Source organism: Blennius ocellaris (genome assembly GCF_963422515.1).
Source record: "Blennius ocellaris genome assembly, chromosome: 7".
NCBI lineage: Eukaryota > Metazoa > Chordata > Actinopteri > Blenniiformes > Blenniidae > Blennius > Blennius ocellaris.
The window spans coordinates 10,335,249-10,352,626 of NC_137656.1; the positions used below are offsets into that span (position 1 = coordinate 10,335,249).

The 17,378-nt window shown below is 42.3% G+C and overlaps 1 protein-coding gene across 1 annotated transcript; it reads right to left on the reverse strand.

The window, feature by feature from the left end:
• Positions 1 to 2,747: 2,747 nt before the first annotated feature.
• On the reverse strand, positions 2,748 to 15,482 carry mapkapk5 (MAPK activated protein kinase 5). Its single transcript, XM_080499605.1, has 14 exons — positions 14,623 to 15,482; positions 12,938 to 13,011; positions 9,364 to 9,439; positions 7,760 to 7,857; positions 7,555 to 7,663; positions 6,443 to 6,532; positions 5,962 to 6,057; positions 5,771 to 5,851; positions 5,492 to 5,679; positions 5,009 to 5,129; positions 4,413 to 4,543; positions 4,123 to 4,238; positions 3,843 to 3,947; positions 2,748 to 3,292 (listed from the first exon to the last, which is right to left on the reverse strand). Exons 1-14 carry the CDS (start codon positions 14,656 to 14,658, stop codon positions 3,198 to 3,200), a joined length of 1,416 nt encoding a protein of 471 aa, XP_080355731.1. The 5' UTR covers positions 14,659 to 15,482; the 3' UTR covers positions 2,748 to 3,197.
• Between the last annotated feature and the right edge of the window lie 1,896 nt (positions 15,483 to 17,378).

The following is a 17,378-nucleotide window of genomic DNA, read 5'->3' on the forward strand; positions in this document are numbered from 1 at the left end:
AGAGCGCCTCACGGAAGCCAGTTTAAAGTTGTAAACTAGATCTACAGCTGGTGTGGCCTGAGCGTCGGTCTGCGGCGGCAGCTTGGCGAAAGGATGCAGAGGAGGGAGGCTCTTCAGGCCTCTTCAACCAGCCCTTTGGGAGTTTTGGTAACACTGAGCAGCAAACGGCAGGTAAATGTTGTCGGCCGCGAGGCTGTGTGCCTCCCCGAGGGTCTTCACTGTCGGACTATTAAGACCCAAGAACCGTGCCTTGAATTTACAGTATAGAAAACAACTCACAAACACAAAGCCTTCCAGCAAACACTCCCAGGTGGCAGCGGATAAACATTTTGCCAAAAGTGGCTAGGGCAGGAGGAGTTTGATTAAACTGATTTAATAATCCAATAAGCCTCCGGAGACACGTTTACATAAAGTCTCTCACACATACAAGTTCAAACAAACGAGCGATATTTGGTTCCACCAAATGCAAGAAGCCTGGTTAAGGCCGCTTTAAAAGTAATCCAGCTTTTAACTACATTCGTTTGTGGTTTATTTTAATCACGGGGATTTATAGTGGACTGTTGCTACGCAACAATTGAAATGTAAAACCTGGCACAAGATTCAAAATGTGCATTATTACTAAATACACCTTTTTGTGGGGGGGGGAGGCCAAATGTGGATTTTCTTTTGTATTTCATTTCTGTTGTCAGATCAAATATATCTACATAAAAAGAAGAATGGTGGAATGAATAATATTTTTTTTTTAAATACATTTAAAAAAACAGCAAATGATGACTTTCTACAACTCCGATTTTCCTCAAATTGACTCAAGCAGTACAAAAAAAAAGAAGATGCTGCTCTTTCAACAAGGCACATTTAAGCATAAAAAAATTGCCATGTTTTGATAAGGCTCCCTGGAACATACGCTCTGGTTATTAACGATTTCTCAAAATAGTGCCAGTAATTACTTTACTCGGCATTTTATGATTTGCTTTAAGCCAAACCTAAAAAGTTGGAAACACCCATATACAGAGGAAGACATTTTAGGTTCAATTTTGCAAAATGTTAAAAACCATCAGCTCACACAGTCGCTGCCCTGCATCTCTAAATCAAGACACATTCCACCAGATGTAGTGCACCAACGTTCTTCAGGTACAATTAATACACGTTTAATGCTGTTGCGCCACGAACGTTCGCTCGATTGGAGGAAAACTGACCGACTTTTTTTTTTTTTTTAAATAAACAGAAAAGAACAACTCCAGAAATTTCTCTCAGCTCCTCTACGTGGAAATATCAGATATGACTGAAGCGCTAAAGCAGAGGTTATCAAAAGTGTGAGAGGATGACTTCTCGCTCACACGACTCATGATGGGATATCAGTTTGAACGGCTGGTTAGGATCCTTGAGCCGCAACAACAGCAAAACTCCCCCTCAGAGTTCGACTTGTTCATTTTCAAAACATCCGGTTCGTCTTCACATCGACAACTCTCGGAACTGTTCCCCACTTTTGGTTTTGTACTGAAGATTCTTTTTTTATCAGTCGAATTATATATTTAACAGTTTCATCATCCGCTGAGGAGTTCTCATCACCCTGAGCCCTGGACTTTTCCTGACCACACTTTCGAGAAGCACAGTGAGATTGTTTGTTTCCTCTCTGGACAGGTGACGATATGATTTTTTAACCCTGAATAAAAGGCTCGAGTATGAATGGAGGGAGGGAGTCGGACATTAATACTGATAGACTGAATACCAGCGGCCACGCCGCTGTGCGATTAACTTATTGTCCTATTGCACATTCAGTAGAGCGTCAAGTAATGAGACGTAATAGTGGATCTTCCTTCCTCCTCATCTTCTCTGGCATGGTGTCGATAGGTGTGTGTGTGTGTGTGTGTGTGTGTGTGTGTGTGTGTGTGTGTTTGTTTGGTCAAGTGGCAAACGTTCCAAGCTCAATTACTGCGCCCTTTTCACAGATCTAAGACTTTACGCAGAAACTGGACTTAAAACCTTTTGCAACCACAGCAAATATCTGGGAAAAGTCTTCACTTTACTCGTCGGACACAAAATTCAGTAGCTGACACAATCAGCAACGTATATGTTGATCTGGACTTTGCAACAAATAGGACATTTGTGTTGAGTAGATCTTTCTTTGTTCCAACTGTGATTATTGACAAAAAATTTTTTTAAAAATAAGCCCATTCCTGTATTTGTAAGAGAAAATGCATTTGTGGGATGAGTCCAGTGAAGATTTGCCAGACCAGCAGCATTCAACTCAGACTGCCTGTGTTTTGAAATGTATTTCCCCACAAGCATCATCTTTGTGTGCGTTTTCGTTAAACATGAACATTTCTTGCAGAATCTGGGGGGGGGGGGGGGGGGGGGGGATTGACAACACAGACAAAAAACAAACAAAAAACAAAGCCACATGTCACACTTTTTTTTTCTTTTTCTTTTTTTTTTAAAGGGCTTTGACACAAAAGTTCAAAAACAAAGTTTGTGACAAGATTTCGTCGTGCGTGGAAAAACCAAACATATCCATAGTGTGAAAGCCTATCCAGTCTGCTTCAAGAAGACTTTCAACCTTTTCCTCCTCTTCCTGACCTCTGAACAAGAAGGCAGAGAGAAAAGTCAAAGATTTGTATGATTTACTCAACGGGCATTAGTCTGAGGGTGGGAGGAAGAAGAAGAAGAAGAAGAAAAAAAAAGTCACATCATGGACAACTTCTCTTCAGATTCTGCTACTAAGCTACGAGTGGGGTGTAAAATAATGGAACTCTTTGTTTAAATAAATAAAATTATTAGGATGGTTAGAATAAAATAGAATAAAAATGAAATAACTGTGATAAAAACACACTTCTTGGATAAGCAGCTAATAAAAATTCCCTCCCAGAAAATAACTTCCTTTACAGATTTTTCTTCTTTTATGTTTTTGCAAAAAAAATGAAAATATAGGTTTTTTTTTATAGTATATATAGTTTTTTCATTGTTATTTGCAAGTGTCCTTTAAAAAAAAAAAAAAAACTTACAGTACCAATGAATCTTCTTTGAAATATATCTACAGCTGTACAATAGATTTTGCAATAGGTTAACAACAGGTCTTGCAAGTGAATTTATGAAAAAAAGAAAAAAATAGCGCATTGTTTTACATAAAAAAAGCTCCTTTACAGATATGCGTTAAAAAGGGTCATAATAAACGATATAAAAAGATGATAGAAAGACTGCTAATGAGATTCTTGGAGATTCGTCTTCTCTTCAATGGCCTGCTTTACTATTTCGGCCAACTTCAAGCGGTCGACTTTATCGGAGAAGGCTCGCCCTGCAACAAAAAAAAACCTGACGATTAGGAACCCCATAATGAATCCTTCCAACGAGAAATAAGAAAAAAATTTAATAAGATAATACTCATATGTCCAATGTTATATTCCTATCCTGTCCTGACAGCATTTGGCATTTGTACATCTCATAACTAATTTGTACATCGCAGTACTGAATAACTGCCACATGTTTTAATATTATATTGGAGAAAGAGGCAGAAGTACTCAATCATTGCATATTTCTGCCAATCCTACAGCCACATAATCAAAAATAAATCCAGTCAATCCAGCCCTGAGCGAGTCGGATAAATGAGCAGCCAATAAAACACAGTCGGCAAAGTTTTCGATAGACGTTTGGTGGACAATTAGGACGACGCCGTTCTTACCATAACAAGGAGTCATTAAAGTGAAAATGAAACGAGCGGAATGAGAAAGACTTCTTCACTACGCGTGTTTCGGTCGCGACGAATGAACAACTGACGCGAGCCGATTCGTGTTGGATGAATAAATAAAACGAGGAGTTCATTTCGGAGAGGAGGAAATTCTACCAACCGTCCCAGCTGAGTCCCTGCAGACCGTCTCTCAGCTGCTTACAGTCTCTGTTGAACCTCCAGGCTTCATACATCACCTCGTTCAGCTTCTCGTCCTCGTTCTCGCCTGGATGGGAAAAAAAAACAATAATTTTGAAAACCGATTTTCTGCATTTTTTCCCCCCAGCATTTTCTGAAAAAGCCATAATTGATGTACTTTAATACACCAGTCTATCGCAGAATATGTGTATTTGCATCTCATTTCTGCAGTGGAATGCCGACTGAAGTGTGGTTGTTCTCACCAGCTTGTGGTAATATACACTGTGCAATGACATCTCGTAGTTTTTCCAGCGCTACGTTGGAGTCTTCCCCTCCGTTTTCTGGGTCATTAATGAAGAAACCGTCACTGGGCTTTGGCCTGTGACAATAAGAGCAGAACATGTTGGAACAAAACAAGGATTGTAAAGTAAAAAATACATTTGGTAAAGAATATAAATTGTGCCGCATTACTGCAGCAGGTTTCACGTCAACATATAAGAACCTAATTGAATTGAGAAGTCAATAATTAAACCTCTGCAACGTGACGTCGTACCCGAGAAGTTTCCGCTTCCTGAGGATGGGGTTGTTGACCGAGTTCAGGGGCTTCAGGCTGACGTTCAGGTCCTGAATTCTCATGTTGGCCAGCTGCTCTGCGTGAGCCTGCTGGATTCCCGCGACCACCGCCTGGAAGTCAGGGAGCAGATGGGAAAGCGGTTTTACTTGTGCACAGATTCAAGGTTTCTGTCCCGAGCTCTTGCCTCCGCTGAGACGCCCAATGCTCTGGACTGAATCGACGAGTTGGAACTGTGATGGAGATACCGCACAAGGAACGGAACAACTAGGACCATCTTATTGCGTTTTCTCCTGCCGTGTCAGATCAGCCTACACTTCTGCTGCACATGAAGAAATAAGTAACGAGTCATTTTCAACAGTCGTATTTTTGGGAACAGCCACTGCTCAATAATAGTCCGTGACAGTGAGTTTTCAAAGTGAAGGACAAGTCTCCTCTGGGGGGAGGGTGCCAGAGAGCAAAATGAATAATCGCTTCATTAAAACACATTTTTACAACTGAAGCATAATTAAAACTATTGAGACGCAACATGTGGGTTTGTCTGAGCCTGATCACCCCACACTTTGTGTCCCTCTCACCTTGTCCATCATCATTTGGGCGGATGGCAGCACGTTGTCGAGGGCCTCGGTGCAGTTGAGCCACGGGTGAGCCAGCACTCCTTCGATAGTCAGCCTCTCCTCTGGCTTCACCTTCAGCAGCCTGCCACGAGCAGACGGGCACACACCGAGAGACGGGCGACGAATGAATGAGAGTGTGAGGGTGAATTCACACGAGGAGAGGAGAAAGACAATTACGTTTAACACGAGCCTGCTGTGATGACACATTATAATGGACTGTAAATATGTTAGTCATTTAGGTGTTAAAGAGATGAAATTGCAGTTTGCTGGGAGCCCTTGTACCCTCATAATGAGGGCACATTCCACATACTTTAATGACTCTATAACTCTCTCCCCGACTTATTCTCTACAGCAGCTATAGACGAAAGGCCAAAATTACAACCTCATCAAAGAGAAATGACGTGTGCTTCAGCTCTTTGAGGAGAAGTTTTGGAAACCACTTACTTGCGTACGATGTCCTTGGCCATCTCGGAGATCTGGCTCCACTCATCTTCAGGAAAATCGAAGCTGCCCGTCATGATCTTCTTCCTCATGTCCTTTGGGATGGTGCGACTGTGGTGCTTGGAGTAGAACGGAGGGTAGCCGCACAGCATTACGTAGATAATCACACCAAGAGACCACAAGTCACAGCTCTGCAAATGGAAGGCAAACATGTATTGAAGGCAAAAATCCCCCCGAAGTTCAGACTGTCACGGGCGAAGCGGATGACTGGTCGTCTCTTGCCTTGTTGTAGGTGTAAGGTGTGGGTGAGGTAGGTATAATTCCAGATTTTTCTTTCTGGTGTCGTCTTTGAGCCTCAAGTACCTGCGCAGAAATAAAACAAGAGACTTCACTTCTTATCAGTGTGTTTCAAATATGTTGAGAAGTAAAGACGGGCGCGTTTATACATCTGTGTTGCTTTTTTTGGTTTTCACCTGAGGCGCTACGTAGTACGGAGTGAACTGAGGGGTCATCAAGTCTCCTTGATCTATTTTGGCAAAGCCAAAGTCACATAACTTCACAGGTGCATCCTGCAAGAAGGGAGCGTGACAGAGGGAGACATAGAAAAGGTGAGCGAGTTTGTTCAACTCACTGTAGCGTCAACCTGGAGAACCATTCAGTTTGTTTATATCTCAGAGACATGACTGGGCTTCACTTGATGGGATTTCTTTGATGGAACACAGTCGTAGGATAACTCAAGATGCTGCCAGGGCAACGGTTGATTTCAAAGCCTCTCACAGCAATTGCACATCGAGGATTTCTATATTACTTTGGCAAAGACTCTTCCAAATGTATCCCAGAGGGCAACTCTCATCCCAGTGAAGTCTTTAAATCTTTTTTTTTTGGGTGATACACTGTAGCATTTCAAATGTCAGCAATGCTTTGGGTCTGAATGTTAAACACAACAGAGCTTACCAGAGAGTTATCCTTAAAAAGCAGGTTTTCTGGCTTCAGGTCGCGATGTGCAATATTTAGAGAGTGACAATGCTCCAGCGCTTGACTGATCTGCAGGGAGGGGAGGGGGGGACACGGCACACTGAGACCACATCTATACCGGGGTGTGTCGTTATTAAAGAGAGCAGAGTCGAGCGGCTGGGTGATGCTTCGTTTGACGGCGTGTCTCACAGCTCAAACACTGCAAGACCAGCTCGATCAGAGCAGGAGGGCCGATGGCAACGCAGACACGTTGTTAGCCAACAGATGACAGGGGAAAAAAAAAAAAATATAGATGCAGCATGATGAAGAAAAACAGACCGGGATTAAACAGTTATCAAAGCACATTAATAGGAGCAAGAGAAATCACACATATGCTAGATCAGGGGTGTCAAACATGCGGCCCGGGGGCCAGAACCGGCCCGCCACAGGATCTAATCCGGCCCGCCATGTGATTATTTTTTTTTTTTTTAAGTATAAATATGAAAACTGACAGAGGCTGATTTAAAAATACTACCGGTAGATTGGCAAAAATGACATTCAAAACCGCCCTTGGTCAGAATTAATTAATGCATCTATGGAGGTCACATAACTCAACACCTTTCACAATAAACAACGAGTCCAACTTATGCGAAGTGGTACTTGAGACACGGAAACTCAAAAGAATTTCCAGATGATGACAAATTGTTTTAATCCTGAATAAAAATACGATATCCAGATACAGATATTTTGCAAATATAATAATATCTGATTAACTTTAATATGTATATTTCAGAATAGACTGGCAAATTCTTGCAGTTACAAAAGGATCAAAAGAAGGAAAGACTTGTTATGTTTGACTTGTTCGGCACTCCAGAGGTCAGATTAGGTTGGTGTGGCCCCTCAACTGAAATGACTTTGACACCCCTGTACTAGATGCAGTGTAGGCGCCCGGGGCTGAGGGGCCAATCTGAACGGACTGCAGTGGCAACGATGAAGATGAGAGTTAAGATGAGACAAGTGATAGTTTCCGCTGCGATTAGAAGTGACTGCATAAAAGTAGCTGGAGTTCACGCGGTGGAGGTATGCAAAGCCCAACGCGTGTCGTCACCAACCTGTTTGGTGACCTGACTGGCCATCTTTTCTGTAAAGTGCCTGTGCTGACTGATTCTGTGGAACAGCTCTCCGCCCTCCATCATCTCCATCACAATGAGGAGCCTCGCTCTGCGGATGCAGAAGGAGGTGTCGATGGGCGGGAGAAGACCGGATTAATGAACAGCGCACCGGGTTTTCCGCGACGGCACACGCCGTGCTCCTCACCTGGGGCTGGACTCGTGTGGGAACTGGACACTGTTGGCATAAACCTCCAGGATCTGCACGATGTTTGGGTGGTTGGCACACATCATATGGAGACGCACCTGCAGAGGAGCAGTCAAAACTGTAAATGTAGCGTTTCGTGTTAATATGCTACATTTTCAATTGGGAATCGCGTGAAATAGACATCATGCGATCCTCACACCCGACAAGTTGTTGCACCTTTTGTTGTGTTTATAAAGTGGGCAGGTTAACGCCTACCTTTTAAATAAAACCTGCAGATTTCAGGAGTGTATTTGCAAGTTATGCAGAGAAAAAGGAGGCGAGTTCTTCCAAGTAATTAAAACAATACAAACTATGCAAAAAAAACAAAACAAAGCATTTGCTGCACAACACAAAATAATGCTACCATTAAAACAATCTGATCGCCATTGCGCGCACACACAAAAGCTCTGCCTTCAATTGTAGCATGTGCAGTTGGGAGACTCTGGGAAAATAATTAGGAAGCCTGATGAATATGTTGATCCCTGTTAATTACTTGTGTGCACAAGCGTGTCAGCTTTTGCACTTAAGCAGTGGGAGTTTGAACAAAAAAAAGTCTGTGTCTGACTGAACATCCCATTCATCACTCACGATGCTTCATCTCCGGTAAAGACAAAACACAGAGCCTCTGGGGCGGCTGAAGGAAATCAGCCGCTTCAAATCCATCCTAAACACTTTTTTTTTTTTTACAGCGGCACCACAGAAAGGCGTGCCAAGGAGTTTCATCACAAAAGCACTGGTGGCTGGTTAGAAAGTACTGTGAGGACAGCCGAAAACAGGTTTCATTTCAACCAAACCACCTTCTGCGTACGCAGGACTTCCTCTCCCGGCAGGTTTTGGTTTCTCCTCGTACCTGCTGGCGGATCACAGCATCCAGATCGACCTGCTCAGCCGCAGCTTCCCGCGGCATACCGTCAGACTCCGCATTGTTCGTCTCCTACACTGCGCCTCGTTACCACCTTCAGTCATTAAGCAAGGAGTGAACCGGCACATTAAATCTCTCTCTTCATACCCAAGTCTAATAATAACTTCCAACAGCTGCACAGTGGCAAATTTAGAACTGCACAAAAAAAAAAATAGTTCAGATAAACTCAAGAGAACAGCTTCACACCTCAGGGTTCCCAAAACCCCTCAGCAGGAAACCACGATGGCTAATTATTACACAGACGAGTTTTAAAGTTTATTATTGTGTAATGCGACTGTTTTTCCAACTCTTGTTGTCTGCTTAATACAAAAAGATACACGTACTTTGTGCAATGAAGGAATTATCTGCAAATTCCTTCCCAATATGCAAAAAAATACCGTACAATAGTACACACTCACAATCACAGTACATAATATGTTCCAAGTTATCCATCCTGTAATACGGTCCGATTCTGGTACGTTGTTTCGATCAGTGACATGTTTGTATGTGACAAAACAATCCTGACAACACCCAGCTTAGTTCCAACTTGTATACCGTGCTCTGAGGAGAAGGTAATAAAAGAAAATTGAAGTAGAATGACAGGCCGTGCTGACAACTATGACACGAGTCATGGAGGAGATGAGTCAGGAGTGTTTCTGCGAACCTCATTTCTGGCCTTGGGGCGATCAATAAGGATCTTCAGGGCGAGACGTTCCTGAGTTGACTTCTTCACACAAACTCTGGGCAAAAAAAGAAAGAAAAAAAGAAAAAGAAAAAGAAAACAAGAGTCAAAAAAACCACCTCACACAACACAAATTACTAACTTCAAAGTCACGTGTTTCGTTGAGAATCAATGAAAGCCCTCGGCAGACCGAGTGTCTCAGTGTGTGTATTACCACCATCTGTGACCTTATCCGAGTCGTCTATCTTAAATCCTTGTCTGCACCTGCATATAAAATACATGCCTGAGCTTTTCTTGGTGCTCTTGTAGGGATGATTGAAAAAAAAAAAAACTGGGAGAACCACAAAATAACCTCAGATGAGATGAACCGTTTCATAAGATGGCATAAACAGAACTCGTCTTTGCAAATTACAAAAACCTGCCAATATTGTTTGTGAATACTTTGCTTCGACTTGTAACTGAAGATGCCATTTGTTACTTGTAAAAAAAAAAAAAAGGCTTTCATGTCAATATGTAATCCAATGTAGTCGTAAGAGTTTCAAACAGTTTTGAGTGATAAAAGTCCTAACACGCTGCGTAAATACTCTGAATGGGTTTTGGTAACTTAAGACAGATACAGTACTATGTAAAGGTTGCCTGAAAGAAATGCTCCACCTCCATCACGCAATACCATGAGACAACATCTTCATTGGTTTCAATTTTACTCTCACTAAACTATCATCGTTATTATATTTTCATGCAAAGTTTTTTTATGTTCCGGGAAGTCCTGATCTCAACGCCACGTGGCGTCCTTCCTTCAATAACTGTCAGTTTACCGAGAAGAATCAACGCTGTCACGCGAAGAACTGATTTGTCTTCACTTCATTGGCCTTGCCTTGTGTTAGGCGATAAAGATGAACAATTAGCAGCTTTTTTTTTCAAAACACAAGTATTGTACAACATTTTCAGCCCGCATACGTTTAGCTTCGTGTTCTCATGAGTTCAATGAGGACTCCTGTGTTGTTACCACAAGACAAAACATCCCCCACCGAACAGCAGCGATTAGAAAAACGTCGGCCTATTTGCAAAGAAAACTGCTTAAACAACACAGTCATCACTGTAGTTTATGTTAATCAGATAAGCTAGTAATGAGCTAATCATTGAGACTTTCGGTTTGTATAAACAGACCAGACCACTATAGGCAGTTTTCAGTGTGCTCACATTTTATCTGTCTTTAGATTATGATTTGGGCTTCTGTCGTAAAGTCCGCCTGGAGCTTTAACTACCGACAAGCTGGAGTCGGGACCTGTATTTTGCCAACATCACAGTTTGTTAGGGAAATATGAATCTCTTCTGCATTTTCGTAACGAGAGTAAACCCGATGGGGAAACCATCTGTGCATGTCATGCGTTTTATTATCACAAGGTATAAATAAATCAAATATCTTCTGGACAATGTTTTTCTCTGAACTAACAGTACATTTTAGGACGGTGGCACCACAGATAAACTGTGTACATACATTTGCTTTCCCGCAGAAACTCTGTTCCTCAAATATGCAAATATTCGCTTTCAACGGCAACCTCTGGCCCCCTCTCCCGAACTCAGATTACACTATTAAAGCATTACTGAAAGAAACATTCTGCCTCGGCCAAAGTTCACTGCATTGGAAAACCAAGCTCGCAAATCACAGGAGGAGACGGGAGGAAGCAAGGGTGGGACGGTAAACGACATCGCACGTGTTTTGGAACAGGCGGGGATGTGCAGGGAGCAAAGGAGCCAAAGGTCTGCACAGAACCGGGGAGCAAAAACAGGGAGAGAAAAATAAATAGCGGCCCGGAGAAAGAAACAGCTCAGCATGAATCGCGGAGGGTGTTTACGAGGAGGACTGATGAGTCAGTTTCTCAGTATTCTCGTCACTTGAGACCAAAACTACACACATTAGGAAATAACAGGTTGCTCTCTACTGATTTAGAGACACAACAGTGTAAAAGTGCTGAATGAGCAGCGAGTCTGTGACAGACGCCGATATACGACAGCTTGTATGGAACGAGATTCAGTGAGATGGAAAGGAAGCTGCACAAACAGACTTTCTTACAACGCCAGAAACCAACACTTGCTTTTTGAGATTTACAAGTTATCCCCCATGAGGTGTACAATGTTGTCAAGTCGTTGTTGTTAGCGTTTCAGAAATGTGTGCTTTTCTGTGAAATATCACCCCGAATGTGTTAAAATGGAAACTATTAGAAGAATGCAGAGTGGAAAAGCAGGGAGAGAGAAAACGGCCCCATTTTGTTACCGATCCCTCGTCCATACACAAGCACCAGCAGCAACTCAGTCTGAGTGCAGCTCCTTAAAACAGTTTATTTCCATCCATAGCATGCAGACTAAGACCTGCTAAAGCTGAGGATTTACAAGTAATTTCACTCCCCCCCCCCCCCCCCCCCCCAACGTGTTCTAAATGCAATTGTTTGGACAAGAGGAATTTCCAAAGGCTACGAGAGTCCCACTGAAGGCTGCGAAGGATAAATGTTTGGTGTTGAATTTAATCCGGGAGGGCCGCAGCTCCATCCGTCTGAGCCAACTGAGCCACCGACGGAAACAATAAAAATGTTGCCCGTGCCAAACAGGTTCACACTCGGCCTGTTGACGTGTGAGTGAAAGCAAACTGCGGGCATCTGGTTTCTTTCGGGTTTTCAATATGTGTTAATGAATGGAGGATAAGACGGAGTGACAGTAGTAGTATAGATACATGCACAGGAGTGTCATAGACGCATTGGTCGGCGGTGATATGCACTCTCTCAGGTTGTCAGTATTGGGACCATTGCCAGTTGACCCCGGACACCACAGACCAAAGCAATAATCCATAGTGAGTTAGCAAGTTAGCAACGAACAACGTTTGCGTTCAGCTTTTTTTTCTTCCTCTTCTGTGTTTTGGTTTGGTACAGGTACATGTAATCGTCGTCAGGGAACACAAAACATGATGTACAAAGTAGCAAACATCACAAATGACTCAGAAGAGGGTTTTTTTTTTTTTTTTTGGCAGCAGACACTAAATTTGTCCATTCAACAGTCGGGTTGATGAATAATTTGCTCTGACATCATCTCTGCAGCACTACTCACACCAGTGATTCAAACTGTCGAGCAATGCAAAGCGGGTGGACGCTGTCGCAATCTCTCACTCCTTAATTATGGTGTGGGATATGCTGTACTACATTTTGAGTCACAACATGTTTTTTTTGTTTTGTTTTGTTATTTTTACCAAATCAAAACACAATTAGAAAATAATCTCAACTGACTGCGACTGAACTGAATACGTCCCAATGTGAAAAATGACTGTTTCAACGTGATTATCCGCCTTTGTGAACATCGGCAACATGGATTAATGATGTTTCTATCTCAAACCAATAGTCTGCTGATGTCTACCTTGTTTCCGATATTAGATCAGTAAGATAATCCTGAGTCAGGCTCTGGCAGAAACAAACGCCCACACACATTTAAATCTGTGACGGAAAATGACATTTAGAGGCTGGAGAATGTCGATAAAACAATCTGCTTGAATTTTCTCTTTCACACTCACCTGACAGGTCCACTGATGCCTGCACCCAACTTCTGGGTCCAGTTTATGTTGTACTCGTCCAGAATGGACGTCTCCTGTTCATAACACCACCCGCAAAAAGCAATATATTAGCTTAGCAGAGAAAAGAATTTGGAAAAGATTTTGTTTTATATTAGTATGTTACAATCTCTAAGTTATCATCATCATTTGAATGACATGGAAAAATGCAAAGCATGTGGAAATAATATATTCTACATGACAGATTTTTTTTTTTTTATCTCTGCCTCTACCGAGATAATGATTGAATCAAACCATGTTTTAACGCCAATAGAGACATTTTAAATTCAAGAGACTCATTGACAATGGAGCTGAATGATACTCTTGAGAGTTTTATTGGAAAATATTTTCCTCCCGGTTACCCCCTGCCATGTTAGTACTGGGGTTGCATAATGTGATATATTCGGTATCACCCCTGTGGTTTCACAATAGCAATAATCCGGAACCCAGATTATTCTTGGAAAAAGGCAAGCTTGGCTGCCATAAAACAGATACATCTGAGGAAGCTTAGCCACTGCTGCCAATAAACAGGATTTGTGTGGTATTCTGGAAGAAGAGAGACTGTTTGTGTGATCAAACCGAGCTGAAATCCACTGAAGGCTTCAGGAATGACAGCTCTTCTTTTTTTTTCGAAACACTAAATCCAAGGTCAAAAGATATTTAAACAGACCTTTCACTCACAAACTACAAAAAGCAAACTGACTGCAACCAAGATTCATTTACACAACACAGGAGATGTTCTCACGTGGTCCTGAAATATAAAGTTCAAAAGCAAATTAATCTTTAAATGTTGGCCAAAAAGGATGAAACACTGGTTCAAATTCAGACAAAAGATAAAAGTTGTCAGAAATACAAGCCAGCCACATCTTTCACGATCAATTGATGGCAACATATAGAATACATAACATGTTGCAACGGATTTCTAAAGCACAATCAGGTTAATGAAAAACTCGATCGACGTCCAAGATGGCGGTGATCCAGTGATGCGATCACCTCCTGCTATGAGTGAGTCAGGGGGTAATCATCGTGGTCTTTTGGTTGGGTGTGAGGGTCTTGACACCAGAGAAGCTATGTTAAGCCAAACGTCAGCTACATGTTTCTTCATGATAATAGCACCAGCGTGTGTTCCAGTTTGCAACTACCTCTTATGACCCAACTGTGAAAGTGGGGGCCAGGGCTACTCCAGATCACATTTTACTGCTGACATAGATGCCAGGACAGTGACACACAGAGAGCAGCAGGCCAAGAACAAATCTCAGAACCAAACTGGATGGATAGGCTACTGGTTAATAACCATGACTGAAAGCTCAGCTTGGAGTCTTCCCCCAATGTTTAGTGGGTAATTGTGTAAATAAATAATTTAAATGTTGTTATATTTGCTGTTCATAAGCTACATAAATGCTATCATAACATGCCATGTGTTATAATGATGCAACAGCCACATAATTCAAGATTCAAGTACTGAACTCGGAGCATCTCGATGTCACATTTAAAATGCAACATCCAATCTGTTCATTCATCAAAACTAAGTAAATCAGACACCAGTAACTAATCACCTTTGTCAACATTTAAGAGAAGTATTCACAAGCACTAATAGTTAAAATGAAAGTATCTTACATGGGTATTCACCCTGAATATGGTGAGATTACCTTAATAAACTTGTCCGCGTTGTTGTCCTCCGACATGGTGCCCTGCTCGGGACAGATGAAGCCTGCCACAGTCTCAGACAGCTGACAATGGAAGCAAAGTGGTTTTTCTGTGACCTTCACAAAGTTTCAGTCTTGCGACCCCCTGGCCAGGACCGAAACTCGTTATATTACCACCGATGACAGGGTAAGCCCATGAGGGCAGGATGATCTCGGGCCACCGATCAGCCACAGCCGGGTGCCGACACCTCGGAGAGCTGAAGCCGTCAGGTCAGGCCAGCTCGGCTCGCAGCCTCGGGGTCCGACTCGGTCTTCCAGTGGTCTCAGATCCACTGCAGTGACCATGTAGAGCGTCAAACTCCGAACAAGACGATTAAAGAAAAAAAACAAAAACAAAAACAAACAAACAGCCAAAGTCGATTCCAAAGAGGGCTAGGCCACCACTTCTGGGGGCGTACTGTGCTCAGGAGCGAAGGTGGTATTTTTAGCCAGCGCAATGAGAGCAGGGCTCTGTGAACCGCAAACACACCGGGGACGGGCTAAGGTGTTACTGCTGCCAGTCCGACTCACGGCCGAGGCGGCGGAAACAATGACAAGATAATCTGTCTGCAAGACAGCGTGTTATAACAGCCAGCTGCGGTGCTCGGTGACAGCCGGGATGATGTGACACCCAGGGCACACAGCGTTCCCAGCACGGCTATTATGTCGTCGAGGCGAACTCTCCGACCAACAAGCTACTCCGTACCCCGGGTCCGCTACAAGCCGCGGATATAAACATTCCTCAGTCACACCGCCCGATAACAATGTGAGCCGGGACGGAAGGACAGCGCGGTGTCATTAAAGGAACCGTTAGAGGAGTTTGATTTGAGTAGGAACCCGCATCTCTGTTTGCTAATCCGACGTTCACTGGAACACAAGACCAGTCGGCACTACGCAGAGGCAGTCCGTGCGGAACGCCTGACGAAAATTATTCCTACATTTCACCGACGCGTTTAATACTCATACTTTAAAATACATGGACCCTTATTATCATATCTAGATTTTAGTATACCTTCAACTCGATTGAATTTTATGGTGTGAATAATTTAAAATCTTAATGTGGATGGTTGTGTTTGAAACGGGAGACCATGGAGGAATGGGTCCTTCGAGGGACCCGTTTGCTCTGCGGATCGAAAGGGTTAATATGGTCAATATGTCTGCGAGCACCCTGCAGGCCAATCAGCTGCCTGTCTGTCTCTACTACTGCCACTGCCTGCTGCTGTCTTGCTGCTTGCTGTCTTTCTGTCCGTCTCTGGTGCTGCATCTGCATCTGCATCTGCTGCTGCTGTTAACCTCTGCATCAATCGCACCAAACCGATACAAACTCTTTTGCTTATAAAAATCGATCAATAAAAAACGTTTTTAAGACCTCTGCCAATATGTTCATAATATTATTTGACATATGATAACACTTATATATATTTCTGTTGGAAGCAGCTGCTCAGATGTTTCCTTTCGGTACATGCTAATTGAACGTACACTGGGGTGACTGTCTATATACATAACTATATACATGTCTGTATACATATTCTTATTTGTCCAGATAAGAGTCATCTTAATGCACTTTGAATCAAGTCAGCTGGACTTGCCCATACTGTATGTCTTTGAATATGTTTCTGCTCTCATGCAAATGTCTTAATCAGTTTATACTGAGCATGTCATGGTCTGAAGAAGGAGGTTTATAGTTGTCAGATGGATCAAAAGTTGAACTGGAAATCATGTGGGGAAAAAGACCACACGTTGAATCATAGTGATCGAATTAAAAGTCAAAGGTGGCATTTGTTCACATCAGTGCACTTCGAAGCTGTGAAGGCACCATAAATGATCAAGGTTTAGGAATTATGTGGCTGCTCAACCTATAATTTTACAGTCAATGTTGAGCTCAGAGGGAAAAATCCCAAATTACGTGCTGCATCTGTTACAACATGTTTTCTCACTCAAACCCTTGTGTGTTAAACTGGCCTCATCATCTTATTCATTTAACATTAAATTTATTCCAGAGAAGAATGAAGGAGCTGTAATACATGCCAAGATTACATTAAAAAAAAAACAGATACAAATCCTAAATATCTATTTGCCTAACCTCCATCTTCTATATTGCTTTGTCTGATTCAGGGGAGCAGTGTGGTAGTGCAGGTTGATCTCACCCAGGCTTCCAATAGGATGACCCCCGTAACACACACACACACAGACCCTACACCTCCTAACAGAGTTCAAACCACATTATAATCCACACGAGCCCACTCCCAACTAGAGTTGGGCAATTTTATGTATGATTTCCTCATGTTCGCAACAAGCTTTGAGATCTGTATAGGTAATATAAACCTTAACTCTTCTCTTGCAACTGATATGTTTCTGTTTCTGATGTAAAATGTCTGGTAAGTCTTTGTATGCTCTGATACCATTATTACATCAAAGGTTTGTAAAGCATCTTATATGATTTAAATCAATTTTCATTGTACTACCAGAAAAATTCAGCAACACTTTTGTTTTTTAAATTAGGTCAGAAGTTTCACACTCTGGTTATTACTTTTTATTGTGATTTCTTCCACTCATGAGATCAGTAAGAACCACTGATTCAGTGCACTTTAGGGTTAGCCAGGTCTTGATATCAAGAAAAGAATATAATGAATGTGATCTTGAAAATTGTGAGTCAGAGTGTGACAGTGTGGTCCAAATGTGCAATGGGTGCTTATAAGGATACAAAATATAATATAATA

What these genes read in the sequence shown, in the direction of transcription:
- mapkapk5 (XM_080499605.1), bottom strand. Translation starts at nt 14,658, where the DNA reads ATGTCGGAGGACAACAACGCGGACAAGTTTATTAAG. An exon ending in GGCATCAGTGGACCTGTCAG is followed by an intron (nt 9,440 to 12,937) that starts GTGAGTGTGAAA and finishes TTTTTTGCCCAG; the next exon opens with AGTTTGTGTGAAGAAGTCAA. An exon ending in CGTACTACGTAGCGCCTCAG is followed by an intron (nt 5,852 to 5,961) that starts GTGAAAACCAAA and finishes ATTTCTGCGCAG; the next exon opens with GTACTTGAGGCTCAAAGACG.